Source organism: Pseudophryne corroboree, chromosome 2 (assembly GCF_028390025.1).
Source record: "Pseudophryne corroboree isolate aPseCor3 chromosome 2, aPseCor3.hap2, whole genome shotgun sequence".
NCBI lineage: Eukaryota > Metazoa > Chordata > Amphibia > Anura > Myobatrachidae > Pseudophryne > Pseudophryne corroboree.
This window is the reverse complement of record NC_086445.1, coordinates 276,244,998-276,261,792: the sequence shown is the minus strand read 5'-3', so window position 1 is coordinate 276,261,792 and position 16,795 is coordinate 276,244,998. Positions and strand designations below refer to the sequence as shown.

Here is a 16,795-nt window from a genome sequence, read left to right as displayed (position 1 = left end):
TTCCGCAAGAATATACAAATAAATTGTTTAAAAATCATACAATGTGATTTCCTAGTTTTTTTTCTTCAGATTCTGTCTCTCACAGTTGAAGTGTACCTATGATGGAAATTACAGACCTCTCATCTTTTTAAGTGGGTCAACTTGCACAATCGGTGGCTGTCAAAATATTTTTTTGCCCCATTGTATGTGTAGCCTGTGGGAATGAAGATTTACTTACCACTGGCTTATCAGCCTGTTTCTTTTGAGAGGCTGCTGCTGGAAGTGATAAACCGCAGGTGGGAAGCTGCATAAAAGGGTTAATCGTGTAACCTATCCCTGGTACAGGAGTTGGAGGAATTACCCGTTCAGCTATACTGGATAATGGGGCTTATTCAGAGTTGATCGCTCGCTAACAACTTTTTGCAGCGCTGCGATCAGGTCAAAATTCGGCAAAACTGCGCATGCACCGCAAGGCGCATTGTATGGGTACAAATCAGATCGTTGCTAAATGATGGATTTAACGAAGAATCCATTCGCACAGCCGATCGCAAGGAGATTGGCAGGAAGAAGGCGTTTATGGGTGTCAACTGACAGTTTTCAAGGAGTATTTGAAAAATTGCAGGCGTGTCCAAGCGTTTGCAGGGCAGGTGTCTGACGTAAATTCCGGGCAAGAAGAGGCTGGAGTGATCGCAAGGGCTGAGTGAGTTCAGACCTACTCAGAAACTGCACAAAAACTGTTTTTGTAGTGCTCGGCTGCAAAAGCGTTCGCACACGTACAAAGCTAAAAAATACACTCCCCTGTGTGCAGCGACTATGTGTTTGCACGGCTGCAAAATGTTGCTAGCGAGCGATCAACTTGGAATGACTCCCAATGTCTGTGCAAACATAGCCCAAGGTGGATCAACCTGCTTCTGAATCTACCTTGTATTTTTCAAGAGACCTTGGTGAAAGCTAAAACAATTTGCACACAAACCATCCTGAACCAGATCCTGAGAGGTTAACACAACATTGCAAGACAAACATGATATGAGTGTCGGTGTTGCTTTAAGTGTATCTTCCTCACCTTTGCTGCTCTAAGACATGATAAATAAGCAACATTTCCACAGTGTACTACACAATTTGTGACTGTAATCACTTTAAGCTTTTTAAAGTGACATACACTCCGACCCTACCCATGCACCAGCATTGAGGATCGGAATAAAGAAAAAAAACTGACAGAATTATAGTAAAGTCAGCAATCACACTAGCAGTCAGTCACATGTTATACATCAGTATAATAAGCAATATGAGCACATCATCAACTACATTTCAAGTATGTAGGAGAACATATTACTGAACCATGTTTAAACAGATCTACCGTATTATGACGCATAGCGAAAGAAACAACAGTAATAGTATACAGACTCATATGCGATAGGCACTTATCGAACTATTCGTACTCAAAAAGGTAGAGAGAGACTTAGGGGGATATGTACTAAGCTGTGATAAGAGCGGAGAAGTAAGCCAGTGGAGAAGTTGCCCCATCAACCAATCAGCAGATCTGTATAATTTTATAGTATGCAAATTATAGAGGTTACTTCAGTGCTGATTGGTTGCCATGGGCAACTTCTCCACTGGCTCACTTCTCCGCTCGTATCACTGCTTAGTAAATGTCCCCCTTAGTGCTGTATTACCCGTACTCAGTAGAGTGGGATACAGGGAGACTCGCCTCACTTCCAGGATCGATCAATACGTTTGCGAACGCTGAGTGGATCCAGACGCTACTAGTGTACACTGCTTCTCCATGAACCTATAGTGAACACAGACGCTCAGTGAACACAGACGCACCCGTCACACAGCCGCCTATGCTGCAACTGGGTCCCCTTCGTGTACAGCGTCTGAGACGGAAGCGGGAAAGAGTTCATGGCGGGAGACTCAGAGGAAACTCCTCATGAACCGGGGGGAGGGGCAACCAGGAGAGCATCTGACTCCCCACTGCTTACATCAACCCTAGGGATCGCGGCCTCATACTGTTCCTGGAGCCTATGATCCCTAAGGCCTAGCACTGGTGCACCCGAGGTGGCAGCCGCGTCAGCGACTGTTTGGTAGTTTTCTCCCAAAACAGTGCGGCTGTGTCTGTATTCCCCTCCTAAGCGGAACCGATGCCTTACCTTCTCCCCGTGCTCCGGCCATAGCCTGGTAACATCTGCTGGACCTGCTAGTTATCCGACACAGACGCCCGCCAAAACAACACTGTACTTGTGGGTAAGCGTGGTCATGACCTTGTTGTTGGAGCGACTCTTTCTAAAAAGCGTTTTATACGTACCGTAGAAAGATCACTCTAAAAAAAACAAAAAAACAGTAAGACTATAAAAATAAAATAAGAAATCTTAGGGCTGCTAAAAACCAGCAGCCCTCTGACTGCGATCCAGCTCCTGCCGCACCAAACAAAAAACTGATTTGCCTAAGCCAGGAGGCGGGAATATATGGACGGGCCCGTTGCATGCTGGGAGGCCGAAAAGGTGACCGATTGGTGCAAATCCGCTGTCGCTTCATCATATCCCAATGTTATCCTGTGGATAACCTGTGGACCCCGCCAGAGAAAAACTTATTTGTTTACTTAGTTTGTCTTTGTCATATATTCATTTTTGTTTGAAATCTGAAACAATTAAATGTGACAAATATATAAGCATAAGAAATTAGAAAGGGGATAAAAACTTTTCTACACCACTAGATCCAGAAGGAGTGGAAGGAGGGATTCAGCTGGGAGGGGGAGGTTCATGACAGCTGCTCCTGCACTGGTTGATAGAGGGACCTCTAGTCGGGACTCCCACAGGGGAGGTCACTGGCTCTAATTCATAGGCTGAGAGTGTGTTACATGGGACGCGTGGATTATGTTGCGAATGTCTTGTATTGGCATTATGGTGGCAAATCCCGGGATCAGCGGGATCCCGGGATTTAGAGCCAAAAATGGCCGGGATTCAATCCCGGGATTGGAAGCTCCAATCCCGGGGATTGAGGGATCAGCGCTGAGCATCCACCGGACACTCAGACACTGCCCGGCTTCCTGGTTCCGGCTCCCCAGTGCAGCATGAGATGTCACGCTGCGCCGTCAGCCACTGCACAGAGCCGCCAGCAGCGTTCAGTAGATGTTCCCCGCCCGTCCACCCCCGGTATATGGTGAGTTATGTGTGCGGGGCGGGGCGAGGGGGCGGCCACACAGCAAAAAGCCAATCCCGGGTATCCAGGGATTGCCCATTTTTTAATCCCGATACCCGGGATTGAAAAAATGGCCCGGGATTGGCTTCCCTAATTGGCATTATACTTTATAATACTGCTCATCATGATTTTTATTAACCCTTCATATTCCATCAGTGATTAAACCTCCCTTTGAAAATACACCCTCAGTAACCCTTTCTTTTCATTCTACCTTACCCCCTCTAATTTCCCACTCACTCGGGCTACTGTGCTGTACCACGCGCCTTCTGACAAGTTCAGAGGAGACCAATTTACCTCTGAGCAGTGGGGGTCATTCAGAGTTGATCGCTCGATGCTGTTTTTTGCAGCACAGCGATCAGGTTACTACTGCGCATGCACCGCAGGCGCATAATACGGGTACAAAGCGAATCGTTGCTGGGCGATGGATTTAACAAAGAATCCATTCGCACAGCCGATCGCAAGGAGACTGACAGGAGAGTGTTTATGGGTGTCAACTGACCATTTTCAGGGAGTGTTTGGGAAAAACGCAGGCGTGTCCAGGTGTTTGCAGGGCGGGTGTCTGACATTAATTCCGGGACCAAAAAGACTGAAGTGATCGCTAGGGCTGAGAAAGTCCACAGCTACTCAGAAACTGCAAAAAACTTTTTCGTCCCGCTCGGCTGCACACGTTTGCACACTTTAAAAGCGAAAATACACTCCCCCGTGGGCGGCGACTATGCGTTTGCACGGCTGCTAAAAGTAGCTAGCGAGCAACTCGGAATGACCCCCAATGTACTGCAAACATCAGAGCAACATGCACACAGCACTCTGTAATGAGCCCTCTGCTCTGATCGTGACACTAGATACCAATGTCAACGATCAAAGCATAGGGTTCACCACAGAGTTCTTTGCACATGCGCCATCTAATTACTTCACAAAACCATTGGCTCGATAACGTTTCACCTACACCTTGGCGCTCTGCATCAGGAAGAAGATTTTGCTTCTCTTCACACAGAACGGGAATGTTCACAAATTTACTGATAACATTTCGAAATATTGCAACAAAATGGTGCGAAGCCATATAAAATGTAGTGTTGAACACAAAGTTTTATTTATAAATAAAGCCATCAGATAGATGTGCTACAGTACAAGCATGGCTTGTTTATCCAGTATCCAAAACTATACCTTCGGTCCTCTGTTCCCACGACAACCATTTCCTTCCTGCAAGTCACGGCCATGGTCGTAATACCGAGGCCCACCTGAAATTGGAAGTACATTAATGGTGTTACATTACATTAGATGCCTAATGGTAACAATAGCTTCTTCATAGACTCTCCTCACTGTTTCCATAGTAACGCAATCATTTTCACAGCACAATAAGAACCCTAGTATGGTACTGTTATGAGCCCCATGGCATTTCTCATTAGACTTGCTCAGGTAATTTGGATGACATTTTAAATCTACAAATATCTTGGATACTGCAGTTTTGTCATCAGTAAAACAGCAAGTGTTTGACATAAAACATACATATGCAGCTGAAAAGAAATAAAAAGAACTTGTAAATGGAGACCAAATCCATAAACACAGCACGTTTCATCAGACTTAATTAATATTAGGTTTTGCTGCCAGGCTGAGCAATTATACTATACGTTGCTGGGATACACTTCTAGATGAAAGAATAATAATTGTACAATTTGCGCAAGTACATTATATAGCTCTTAGCCAACAGAACCACATAGGCACCTTTCACAATTTTTAAATACTAGGACATTTCTTGTACCTATACATATAAAAACTCATAAGGGTAAATGAATTAATACTAGAATACCCAACGTCTATCTCACATTAATTTTGAAGCACGTATAGGTAATGATAAACTTATGAAGGCCAAAACACAACATAGCTAGTAGTACTGTCTTTAACCCCATGATAGCTGTTGGCTAAACTGCAAAACTTCATAAAAGTACATTAAGTACATCAGTGGAGGATATACAATTGCAGGTCATTGTAAAAACTAGGATTCAATTAGTTGCAAAGAAACATTTCACACAGAATTGAGCTCATTTGCACTGAAGTTAGTAAATAAACCAGAAAGACCTGTACCCTACTTAAGTTACACAATTATTATTTACTACTACGACTTTATTGATCAAACTCTTCTCTAGTAGGAAACAAACATTAAACTTGCTTTATTAACATGTCTTCATCATATGGCGAAGCATACATGTGTACAGGATTGAGCAGGGTGGCCAATCCCGGGATCAGCGGAATCCCGGTATTTAGGCCAAAAAAAACGTCCGGGATCTAATCCCGGGATTGGAAACTCTAATCCCAGGGATTGAGTGATCAAGTGGCCCTTTGTTTTTTTAACCCGGGCAGTGTTGAGCGTCCTCAGGACGCTCAGACGCTGTCCATCTCCCTCATTCCGGGTCACCCGCGCAGCGTGACATGCAGTCACAGGTTACATTGCACCACCCGCCATCACCTACCGCTGACCGCCGCCGGGAGCCACAGAGACAGACGGATGTTTACCACCCGCCCTCCCCTGTTGTATGGTGAGTTATGTGTGCGGGCGAGCAGGGTGTGGTGGGGCGAGCGGGCACATAGGTAAAAGCCAATCCCGGGATACACGGGATAGGGTGGGATCCCATAATACATCAAACCCATTCAATTGCTGGTCCCCCCGGCTGCCACTAGATCACGCCCAACGGATCAATTCAATTGTCAGCCACGCATGCAACTAGGGAGACACATTTCAGCCTGCAGCCTCCTGATTGCAAGCTGAAATGTGCGTAAACTCCATGGTTTGATCGATCTAACATGACTTTAGATGGACTTAACCGTTCTGCTAAACCAGGTACCTGGTGTGCCCAAGAGTCAACAACTTGAATAGCCCCAGTGGGTGCTCACAAAACAATTGAATGGGACCCATTGGGGGGTATTCAATCATTTGAAAAGTCAGTTGGGTGTCTGTTTTTTCCTAATAGACAGGAAAAAACAGGCACCCAACCGACTTTTCAAACATTTGAATTTCCCTCATTGTGTGATAAAAATAGGATTTTAATACCTACCGGTAAATCCTTTTCTCTTAGTCCGTAGAGGATGCTGGGGACTCCGTAAGGACCATGTGGTATAGATGGGATCCGCAGGAGACATGGGCACACTATAAGACTTTGAATGGGTGTGAACTGGCTCCTCCCTCTATGTCCCTCCTCCAGACCTCAGTTAGAAAACTGTGCCCAGGGAGACGGACATTTCTAGGAAAGAATTTATTGTTTAAACACGGTGAGTGTCATACTAGCGCACACCACGAACATACCGCAGAACGTGGCATTCAAAAGAATACCAGCCCACGGCATGAACAATACACAGCCACATGCTGAGAGAATATGTAACACAACCAGTGTGTCAACACAACCAATAATAAGACACCGCATGCCCTGGCATGCACAACATCAGCAACAGCCTGACAGAAAAGAAACACCTCAAGAGTGTAACCAAAACCAATAACTGCAGACAAAGTACGCACTGGGACGGGCGCCCAGCATCCTCTACGGACTAAGAGAAAAGGATTTACCGGTAGGTATTAAAATCCTATTTTCTCATACGTCCTAGAGCAGGGGAGGGCAATTATTTCAGCTGAGGGGCCACTTGACACTTTCCTGTCAGTTTTCGAGGACCGCACACAAAATAGCAGCTCCCCTATGTGCCAAAAATATAGGGACGTAGCTTCATGGGGAAGGGGTGTGGCCAAAAAATAATACAGATTCATTTTAGGCTGCACAATAGTCTCCATTATTCAAATTACGCCACACAGTAGTGCCACTTACACACATTACTCCAGGTAGAGCCCCTGTCACACATTACGCCAGGTAGAGCTCGCTTTTACACATTACAGCAGGTAGAGCCCCCTTTTACACATTACGGAAGGTAGAGCCCCCTTTTACACATTACGGAAGGTAGAGCCCCCTTTTACACATTACGGAAGGTAGAGCCCCCTTTTACACATTACAGCAGGTAGAGTCCCCTTTTTACACATTAACATTTTATTTGGGACAATCATTGCACAGCAAGCAAATTATCCAGTGTCTTATGGCCCCTGGGGAAAGGTGTGACACAGTGACAGAACGCGGGGGGGGGGGGGGGGGGGTGACACAGTGACAGAACGCGGGGGGGTGACAGAACGCGGGGGGGCGGTGACACAAGGACTGAACGCGGGGGGGGCGGTGACACAAGGACAGAACGCGGGGGGGGGGCGGTGACGCAAGGACAGAACGCGGGGGGGGGGGGCGGTGACGCAAGGACAGAACGCGGGGGGGGCGGTGACGCAAGGACAGAACGCGGGGGGGGGCGGTGACGCAAGGACAGAACGCGGGGGGGGGCGGTGACACAAGGACAGAACGCGGGGGGGGGGGGGCGACACAAGGACAGAACGCGGGGGGGGCGGTGACACAAGGACAGAACGCGGGGGGGGCGGTGACACAAGGACAGAACGCGGGGGGGGGCGGTGACACGGTGACAGAACGCGGGGGGGGGGGGGGCGGTGACACGGTGACAGAACGCGGGGGGGGGGGGGCGGTGACACGGTGACAGAACGCGGGGGGGTGACAGAACACGGGAGGGGGTGACACAGTGACAGAACGCGGGGGGGGATGACACAGTGACAGAACGCGGGGGGGGGTGACACAGTGACAGAACGCGGGGGGGGTGACACAGTGACAGAACGCGGGGGGGGTGACACAGTGACAGAACGCGGGGGGGTGACACAGTGACAGAACGCGGGGGGGGTGACACAGTGACAGAACGCGGGGGGGGTGACACAGTGACAGAACGCGGGGGGGGTGACACAGTGACAGAACGCGGGGGGGTGACACAGTGCCAGAACGCGGGGGGGTGACACAGTGCCAGAAAGCGGGGGGGGTGACACAGTGACAGAACGCGGGGGGGTGACACAGTGACAGAACGCGGGGGGGTGACACAGTGACAGAACGCGGGGGGGGGGTGACACAGTGACAGAACGCGGGGGGGGGGTGACACAGTGACAGAACGCGGGGGGGGGTGACACAGTGACAGAACGCGGGGGGGGGTGACACAGTGACAGAACGCGGGGGGTGTGACAGTGACAGAACGCGGGGGGGGGTGACACAGTGACAGAACGCGGGGGGGGTGACACAGTGACAGAACGCGGGGGGGGGGTGACACAGTGACAGAACGCGGGGGGGGGGTGACACAGTGACAGAACGCGGGGGGGGGGTGACACAGTGACAGAACGCGGGGGGGGTGACACAGTGACAGAACGCGGGGGGGGGGGTGACACAGTGACAGAACGCGGGGGGGGTGACACAGTGACAGAACGCGGGGGGGGGTGACACAGTGACAGAACGCGGGGGGGGGTGACAGTGACAGAACGCGGGGGGGGGGGTGACACAGTGACAGAACGCGGGGGGGGGGGTGACACAGTGACAGAACGCGGGGGCGGTTGACACAGTGACAGAACGCGGGGGCGGTTGACACAGTGACAGAACGCGGGGGGGGGGGTGACACAGTGACAGAACGCGGGGGGGTGACACAGTGACAGAACGCGGGGGGGTGACACAGTGACAGAACGCGGGGGGGTGACACAGTGACAGAACGCGGGGGGGTGACACAGTGACAGAACGCGGGGGGGTGACAGTGACAGAACGCGGGGGGGGTGACACAGTGACAGAACGCGGGGGGGGTGACACAGTGACAGAACGCGGGGGGGTGACACAGTGACAGAACGCGGGGGGGGTGACACAGTGACAGAACGCGGGGGGGTGACACAGTGACAGAACGCGGGGGGGTGACACAGTGACAGAACGCGGGGGGGTGACACAGTGACAGAACGCGGGGGGGTGACACAGTGACAGAACGCGGGGGGGTGACACAGTGACAGAACGCGGGGGGGTGACACAGTGACAGAACGCGGGGGGGTGACACAGTGACAGAACGCGGGGGGGTGACAGTGACAGAACGCGGGGGGGTGACAGTGACAGAACGCGGGGGGGTGACACAGTGACAGAACGCGGGGGGGTGACACAGTGACAGAACGCGGGGGGGTGACACAGTGACAGAACGCGGGGGGGTGACACAGTGACAGAACGCGGGGGGGTGACACAGTGACAGAACGCGGGGGGGTGACACAGTGACAGAACGCGGGGGGGGTGACACAGTGACAGAACGCGGGGGGGTGACACAGTGACAGAACGCGGGGGGGGTGACAGTGACAGAACGCGGGGGGGTGACAGTCAGAACGCGGGGGGGTGACACAATGACAGAACGCGGGGGGGGTGACACAATGACAGAACGCGGGGGGGCGGTGACAGTGACAGAACGCAGGGGGGGGTGACACGGTGACAGAACGCAGGGGGGGTGTGACACGGTGACAGAACGCAGGGGGGGTGTGACACGGTGACAGAACGCAGGGGGGGTGTGACACGGTGACAGAACGCAGGGGGGGTGTGACACGGTGACAGAACGCAGGGGGGGTGTGACACGGTGACAGAACGCAGGGGGGGTGTGACACGGTGACAGAACGCAGGGGGGGTGTGACACGGTGACAGAACGCAGGGGGGGTGTGACACGGTGACAGAACGCAGGGGGGGTGTGACACGGTGACAGAACGCAGGGGGGGTGTGACACGGTGACAGAACGCAGGGGGGGTGACACGGTGACAGAACGCAGGGGGGGTGACACGGTGACAGAACGCAGGGGGGGGGTGACACGGTGACAGAACGCAGGGGGGGGTGACACGGTGACAGAACGCAGGGGGGGGTGACACGGTGACAGAACGCAGGGGGGGGTGACACGGTGACAGAACGCAGGGGGGGTGACACGGTGACAGAACGCAGGGGGGGTGACACGGTGACAGAACGCAGGGGGGGTGACACGGTGACAGAACGCAGGGGGGGGTGACACGGTGACAGAACGCAGGGGGGGGTGACACGGTGACAGAACGCAGGGGGGGGTGACACGGTGACAGAACGCAGGGGGGGGTGACACGGTGACAGAACGCAGGGGGGGGTGACACGGTGACAGAACGCAGGGGGGGTGACACGGTGACAGAACGCAGGGGGGGTGACACGGTGACAGAACGCAGGGGGGGGTGACACGGTGACAGAACGCAGGGGGGGGGTGACACGGTGACAGAACGCAGGGGGGGGTGACACGGTGACAGAACGCAGGGGGGGGTGACACGGTGACAGAACGCAGGGGGGGGGTGACACGGTGACAGAACGCAGGGGGGGGTGACACGGTGACAGAACGCAGGGGGGGGTGACACGGTGACAGAACGCAGGGGGGGGTGACACGGTGACAGAACGCAGGGGGGGGTGACACGGTGACAGAACGCAGGGGGGGGTGACACGGTGACAGAACGCAGGGGGGGGTGACAGAACGCAGGGGGGGGTGACAGAACGCAGGGGGGGGTGACAGAACGCAGGGGGGGTGACAGAACGCAGGGGGGGGTGACAGAACGCAGGGGGGGGTGACAGAACGCAGGGGGGGGTGACAGAACGCAGGGGGGGGGTGACAGAACGCAGGGGGGGGGGTGACAGAACGCAGGGGGGGGTGACAGAACGCAGGGGGGGGTGACAGAACGCAGGGGGGGTGACAGAACGCAGGGGGGGGTGACACGGTGACAGAACGCAGGGGGGGGTGACACGGTGACAGAACGCAGGGGGGGTGACACGGTGACAGAACGCAGGGGGGGGTGACACGGTGACAGAACGCAGGGGGGGGTGACACGGTGACAGAACGCAGGGGGGGTGACACGGTGACAGAACGCAGGGGGGGGTGACACGGTGACAGAACGCAGGGAGGGGTGACACGGTGACAGGGGGGGGTGACACGGTGACAGAACGCAGGGGGGGGTGACACGGTGACAGAACGCAGGGGGGGTGACACGGTGACAGAACGCAGGGGGGGGTGACACGGTGACAGAACGCAGGGGGGGGTGACACGGTGACAGAACGCAGGGGGGGGTGACACGGTGACAGAACGCAGGGGGGGGTGACACGGTGACAGAACGCAGGGGGGGGGTGACACGGTGACAGAACGCAGGGGGGGTGACACGGTGACAGAACGCAGGGGGGGTGACACGGTGACAGAACGCAGGGGGGGTGACACGGTGACAGAACGCAGGGGGGGGTGACAGTGACAGAGCAGGGGGGGGTGACAGTGACAGAACACGGGGGGGTGACAGTGACAGAACACGGGGGGGTGACAGTGACAGAACACGGGGGGGTGACAGTGACAGAACACGGGGGGGTGACACAGTGACAGAACACGGGGGGGTGACACAGTGACAGAACACGGGGGGGTGACAGTGACAGAACACGGGGGGGTGACACAGTGACAGAACACGGGGGGGGGGGTGACAGTGAGAACACGGGGGGGGGTGACACAGTGACAGAACATGGGAGGTGACACGGTAACAACACGGTGGGGTGACTTAGTGACAGAACACGGGGGTGACACGGTGACAGAACGCGGGGGGGGTGACACAGTGACAGAACGCGGGGGGGGTGACACAGTGACAGAGTGACAGAACGCGGGGGGGGTGACAGTGACAGAACGCGGGGGGGGGTGACACGGTGACAGAACGCGGGGGGGGGTGACACGGTGACAGAACGCGGGGGGGTGACACGGTGACAGAACGCGGGGGGGGGGGGTGACACGGTGACAGAACGCGGGGGGGGTGACACGGTGACAGAACGCGGGGGGGGTGACACAACACGGGGGGGGGGGTGACAGAACACGGGGGGGGGGGTGACAGAACACGGGGGGGGGTGACAGAACACGGGGGGGGGTGACAGAACACGGGGGGGGGGTGACAGAACACGGGGGGGGGGTGGCAGAACACGGGGGGGGGGGTGACAGAACACGGGGGGGGGGGTGACAGAACACGGGGGGGGGGTGACAGAACAAACACGGGGGGGGGGTGACAGAACAAACACGGGGGGGGGGTGACAGAACAAACACGGGGGGGGGGGGGTGACAGAACAAACACGGGGGGGGGGGCTGACAGAACAAACACGGGGGGGGGGGTGACAGAACACGGGGGGGGGGTGACAGAACACGGGGGGGGTGACAGAACACGGGGGGGGTGACAGAACACGGGGGGGGGTGACAGAACACGGGGGGGGGGGTGACAGAACACGGGGGGGGTGACAGAACACGGGGGGGTGACAGAACACGGGGGGGGTGACACGGTGACAGAACGCGGGGGGTGACAGAACGCGGGGGGGTGACAGAACGCGGGGGGGGGGTGACAGAACGCGGGGGGGGGTGACAGAACGCGGGGGGTGGTGACAGAACGCGGGGGGGGGTGACAGAACGCGGGGGGGGGGTGACAGTGACAGAACGGGGGGGGGGTGACACAGTGACAGAACGGGGGGGGGGTGACACAGTGACAGAACGGGGGGGGGTGACACAGTGACAGAACGGGGGGGGTGACACAGTGACAGAACGGGGGGGGTGACACAGTGACAGAACGCGGGGGGGGTGACACAGTGACAGAACGCGGGGGGGTGACACAGTGACAGAACGCGGGGGGGGGTGACACAGTGACAGAACGCGGGGGGGGTGACACAGTGACAGAACGCGGGGGGGGGTGACAGTGACAGAACGCGGGGGGGGTGACAGTGACAGAACGCGGGGGGGGTGACACAGTGACAGAACGCGGGGGGGGTGACACAGTGACAGAACGCCGGGGGGGTGACACAGTGACAGAACGCGGGGGGGGGTGACACAGTGACAGAACGCGGGGGGGGTGACACAGTGACAGAACGCGGGGGGGGTGACACAGTGACAGAACGCGGGGGGGGTGACAGTGACAGACAGAACGCGGGGGGGGGGTGACAGTGACAGAACGCGGGGGGGTGACAGTGACAGAACGCGGGGGGGGTGACAGAACGCGGGGGGGGTGACAGAACGCGGGGGGGGTGACAGAACGCGGGGGGGGTGACAGAACGCGGGGGGGGTGACAGAACGCGGGGGGGTGACAGAACGCGGGGGGGTGACAGAACGCGGGGGGGTGACAGAACGCGGGGGGGTGACAGAACGCGGGGGGGGTGACAGAACGCGGGGGGGTGACAGAACGCGGGGGGGTGACAGAACGCGGGGGGGTGACAGAACGCGGGGGGGTGACAGAACGCGGGGGGTTGACAGAACGCGGGGGGGGGTGACAGTGACAGAACGCGGGGGGGTGACAGTGACAGAACGCGGGGGGGTGACAGTGACAGAACGCGGGGGGGTGACAGTGACAGAACGCGGGGGGGTGACAGTGACAGAACGCGGGGGGGTGACAGTGACAGAACGCGGGGGGGTGACAGTGACAGAACGCGGGGGGGTGACAGTGACAGAACGCGGGGGGGTGACAGTGTTAGAACGCGGGGGGGTGACAGTGACAGAACGCGGGGGGGTGACAGTGACAGAACGCGGGGGGGTGACAGTGACAGAACGCGGGGGGGTGACAGTGACAGAACGCGGACACATTTCAGCCTGCAGCCTCCTGATTGCAAGCTGAAATGTGCGTAAACTCCATGGTTTGATCGATCTAACATGACTTTAGATGGACTTAACCGTTCTGCTAAACCAGGTACCTGGTGTGCCCAAGAGTCAACAACTTGAATAGCCCCAGTGGGTGCTCACAAAACAATTGAATGGGACCCATTGGGGGGTATTCAATCATTTGAAAAGTCAGTTGGGTGTCTGTTTTTTCCTAATAGACAGGAAAAAACAGGCACCCAACCGACTTTTCAAACATTTGAATTTCCCTCATTGTGTGATAAAAATAGGATTTTAATACCTACCGGTAAATCCTTTTCTCTTAGTCCGTAGAGGATGCTGGGGACTCCGTAAGGACCATGTGGTATAGATGGGATCCGCAGGAGACATGGGCACACTATAAGACTTTGAATGGGTGTGAACTGGCTCCTCCCTCTATGTCCCTCCTCCAGACCTCAGTTAGAAAACTGTGCCCAGGGAGACGGACATTTCTAGGAAAGAATTTATTGTTTAAACACGGTGAGTGTCATACTAGCGCACACCACGAACATACCGCAGAACGTGGCATTCAAAAGAATACCAGCCCACGGCATGAACAATACACAGCCACATGCTGAGAGAATATGTAACACAACCAGTGTGTCAACACAACCAATAATAAGACACTGCATGCCCTGGCATGCACAACATCAGCAACAGCCTGACAGAAAAGAAACACCTCAAGAGTGTAACCATAACCAATAACTGCAGACAAAGTACGCACTGGGACGGGCGCCCAGCATCCTCTACGGACTAAGAGAAAAGGATTTACCGGTAGGTATTAAAATCCTATTTTCTCATACGTCCTAGAGCAGGGGTGGGCAATTATTTCAGCTGAGGGGCCACTTGACACTTTCCTGTCAGTTTTCGAGGGCCGCACACAAAATAGCAGCTCCCCTATGTGCCAAAAATATAGGGACGTAGCTTCATGGGGAAGGGGTGTGGCCAAAAAATAATACAGATTCATTTTAGGCTGCACAATAGTCTCCATTATTCAAATTACGCCACACAGTAGTGCCACTTACACACATTACTCCAGGTAGAGCCCCTGTCACACATTACGCCAGGTAGAGCTCGCTTTTACACATTACAGCAGGTAGAGCCCCCTTTTACACATTACGGAAGGTAGAGCCCCCTTTTACACATTACGGAAGGTAGAGCCCCCTTTTACACATTACAGCAGGTAGAGTCCCCTTTTTACACATTAACATTTTATTTGGGACAATCATTGCACAGCAAGCAAATAATCCAGTGTCTTATGGCCCCTGGGGAAAGGTGTGACACAGTGACAGAACGCGGGGGGGGGGGGGGGGGGGGGTGACAGTGACAGAACGCGGGGGGGGGGGTGACAGAACGCGGGGGGCGGTGACACAAGGACAGAACGCGGGGGGGCGGTGACACAAGGACAGAACGCGCGGGGGGGCGGTGACACAAGGACAGAACGCGCGGGGGGGCGGTGACACAAGGACAGAACGCGCGGGGGGGCGGTGACACAAGGACAGAACGCGCGGGGGGGGCGGTGACACAAGGACAGAACGCGCGGGGGGGGGCGGTGACACAAGGACAGAACGCGCGGGGGGGGCGGTGACACAAGGACAGAACGCGGGGGGGGGGCGGTGACACAAGGACAGAACGCGGGGGGGGGGGGCGGTGACACAAGGACAGAACGCGGGGGGGGGGGCGGTGACACAAGGACAGAACGCGGGGGGGGGCGGTGACACAAGGACAGAACGCGGGGGGGGGGGCGGTGACACAAGGACAGAATGCGGGGGGGGGCGGTGACACGGTGACAGAACGCGGGGGGGCGGTGACACAACGCGGGGGGGGGGGCGGTGACACGGTGACAGAACACGGGGGGGTGACAGAACGCGGGGGGGGTGACACGGTGACAGAACGCGGGGGGGTGACAGAACGCGGGGGGTGACAGAACGCGGGGGGGGTGACAGAACGCGGGGGGGGTGACAGAACGCGGGGGGGGGTGACAGAACGCGGGGGGGGGTGACAGAACGCGGGGGGGGTGACAGAACGCGGGGGGGGTGACAGAACGCGGGGGGGGGTGACAGAACGCGGGGGGGGGTGACAGAACGCGGGGGGGGGTGACAGAACGCGGGGGGGGGTGACAGAACGCGGGGGGGGTGACAGAACGCGGGGGGGGGTGACAGAACGCGGGGGGTGACAGAACGCGGGGGGGGGGTGACAGTGACAGAACGCGGGGGGGGGGTGACACAGTGACAGAACGCGGGGGGGGGGTGACAGTGACAGAACGCGGGGGGGGGTGACACAGTGACAGAACGCGGGGGGGGTGACGCAGTGACAGAACGCGGGGGGGGGTGACGCAGTGACAGAACGCGGGGGGGGTGACGCAGTGACAGAACGCGGGGGGGGGTGACGCAGTGACAGAACGCGGGGGGGGTGACGCAGTGACAGAACGCGGGGGGGGTGACGCAGTGACAGAACGCGGGGGGGGGGGTGACGCAGTGACAGAACGCGGGGGGGGGGTGACGCAGTGACAGAACGCGGGGGGGGGGTGACGCAGTGACAGAACGCGGGGGGTGGTGACGCAGTGACAGAACGCGGGGGGGTGACACAGTGACAGAACGCGGGGGGGTGACACAGTGACAGAACGCCGGGGGGGTGACACAGTGACAGAACGCGGGGGGGGTGACACAGTGACAGAACGCGGGGGGGGTGACACAGTGACAGAACGCGGGGGGGGTGACACAGTGACAGAACGCGGGGGGGGGGTGACACAGTGACAGAACGCGGGGGGGGGGTGACACAGTGACAGAACGCGGGGGGGGTGACAGAACGCGGGGGGGTGACAGAACGCGGGGGGGTGACAGAACGCGGGGGGGTGACAGAACGCGGGGGGGTGACAGAACGCGGGGGGGTGACAGAACGCGGGGGGGTGACAGAACGCGGGGGGGTGACAGAACGCGGGGGGGTGACAGAACGCGGGGGGGTGACAGGAAGAACGCGGGGGGGTGACAGTGACAGAACGCGGGGGGGTGACAGTGACAGAACGCGGGGGGTGACAGTGACAGAACGCGGGGGGGTGACAGTGACAGAA

General features: G+C 56.7%; 1 protein-coding gene across 1 annotated transcript in view; it reads right to left on the bottom strand.

The window, feature by feature from the left end:
• Positions 1-16,795, bottom strand: part of NUFIP1 (nuclear FMR1 interacting protein 1) — a 211,357-nt gene that overhangs the window by 155,641 nt on the left and 38,921 nt on the right. The window contains exon 2 of the mRNA XM_063952833.1: positions 4,342-4,415. Within this exon, the coding sequence (XP_063808903.1) occupies positions 4,342-4,415 (74 nt within the window). The remainder of the gene's footprint in view (positions 1-4,341; positions 4,416-16,795) is intronic.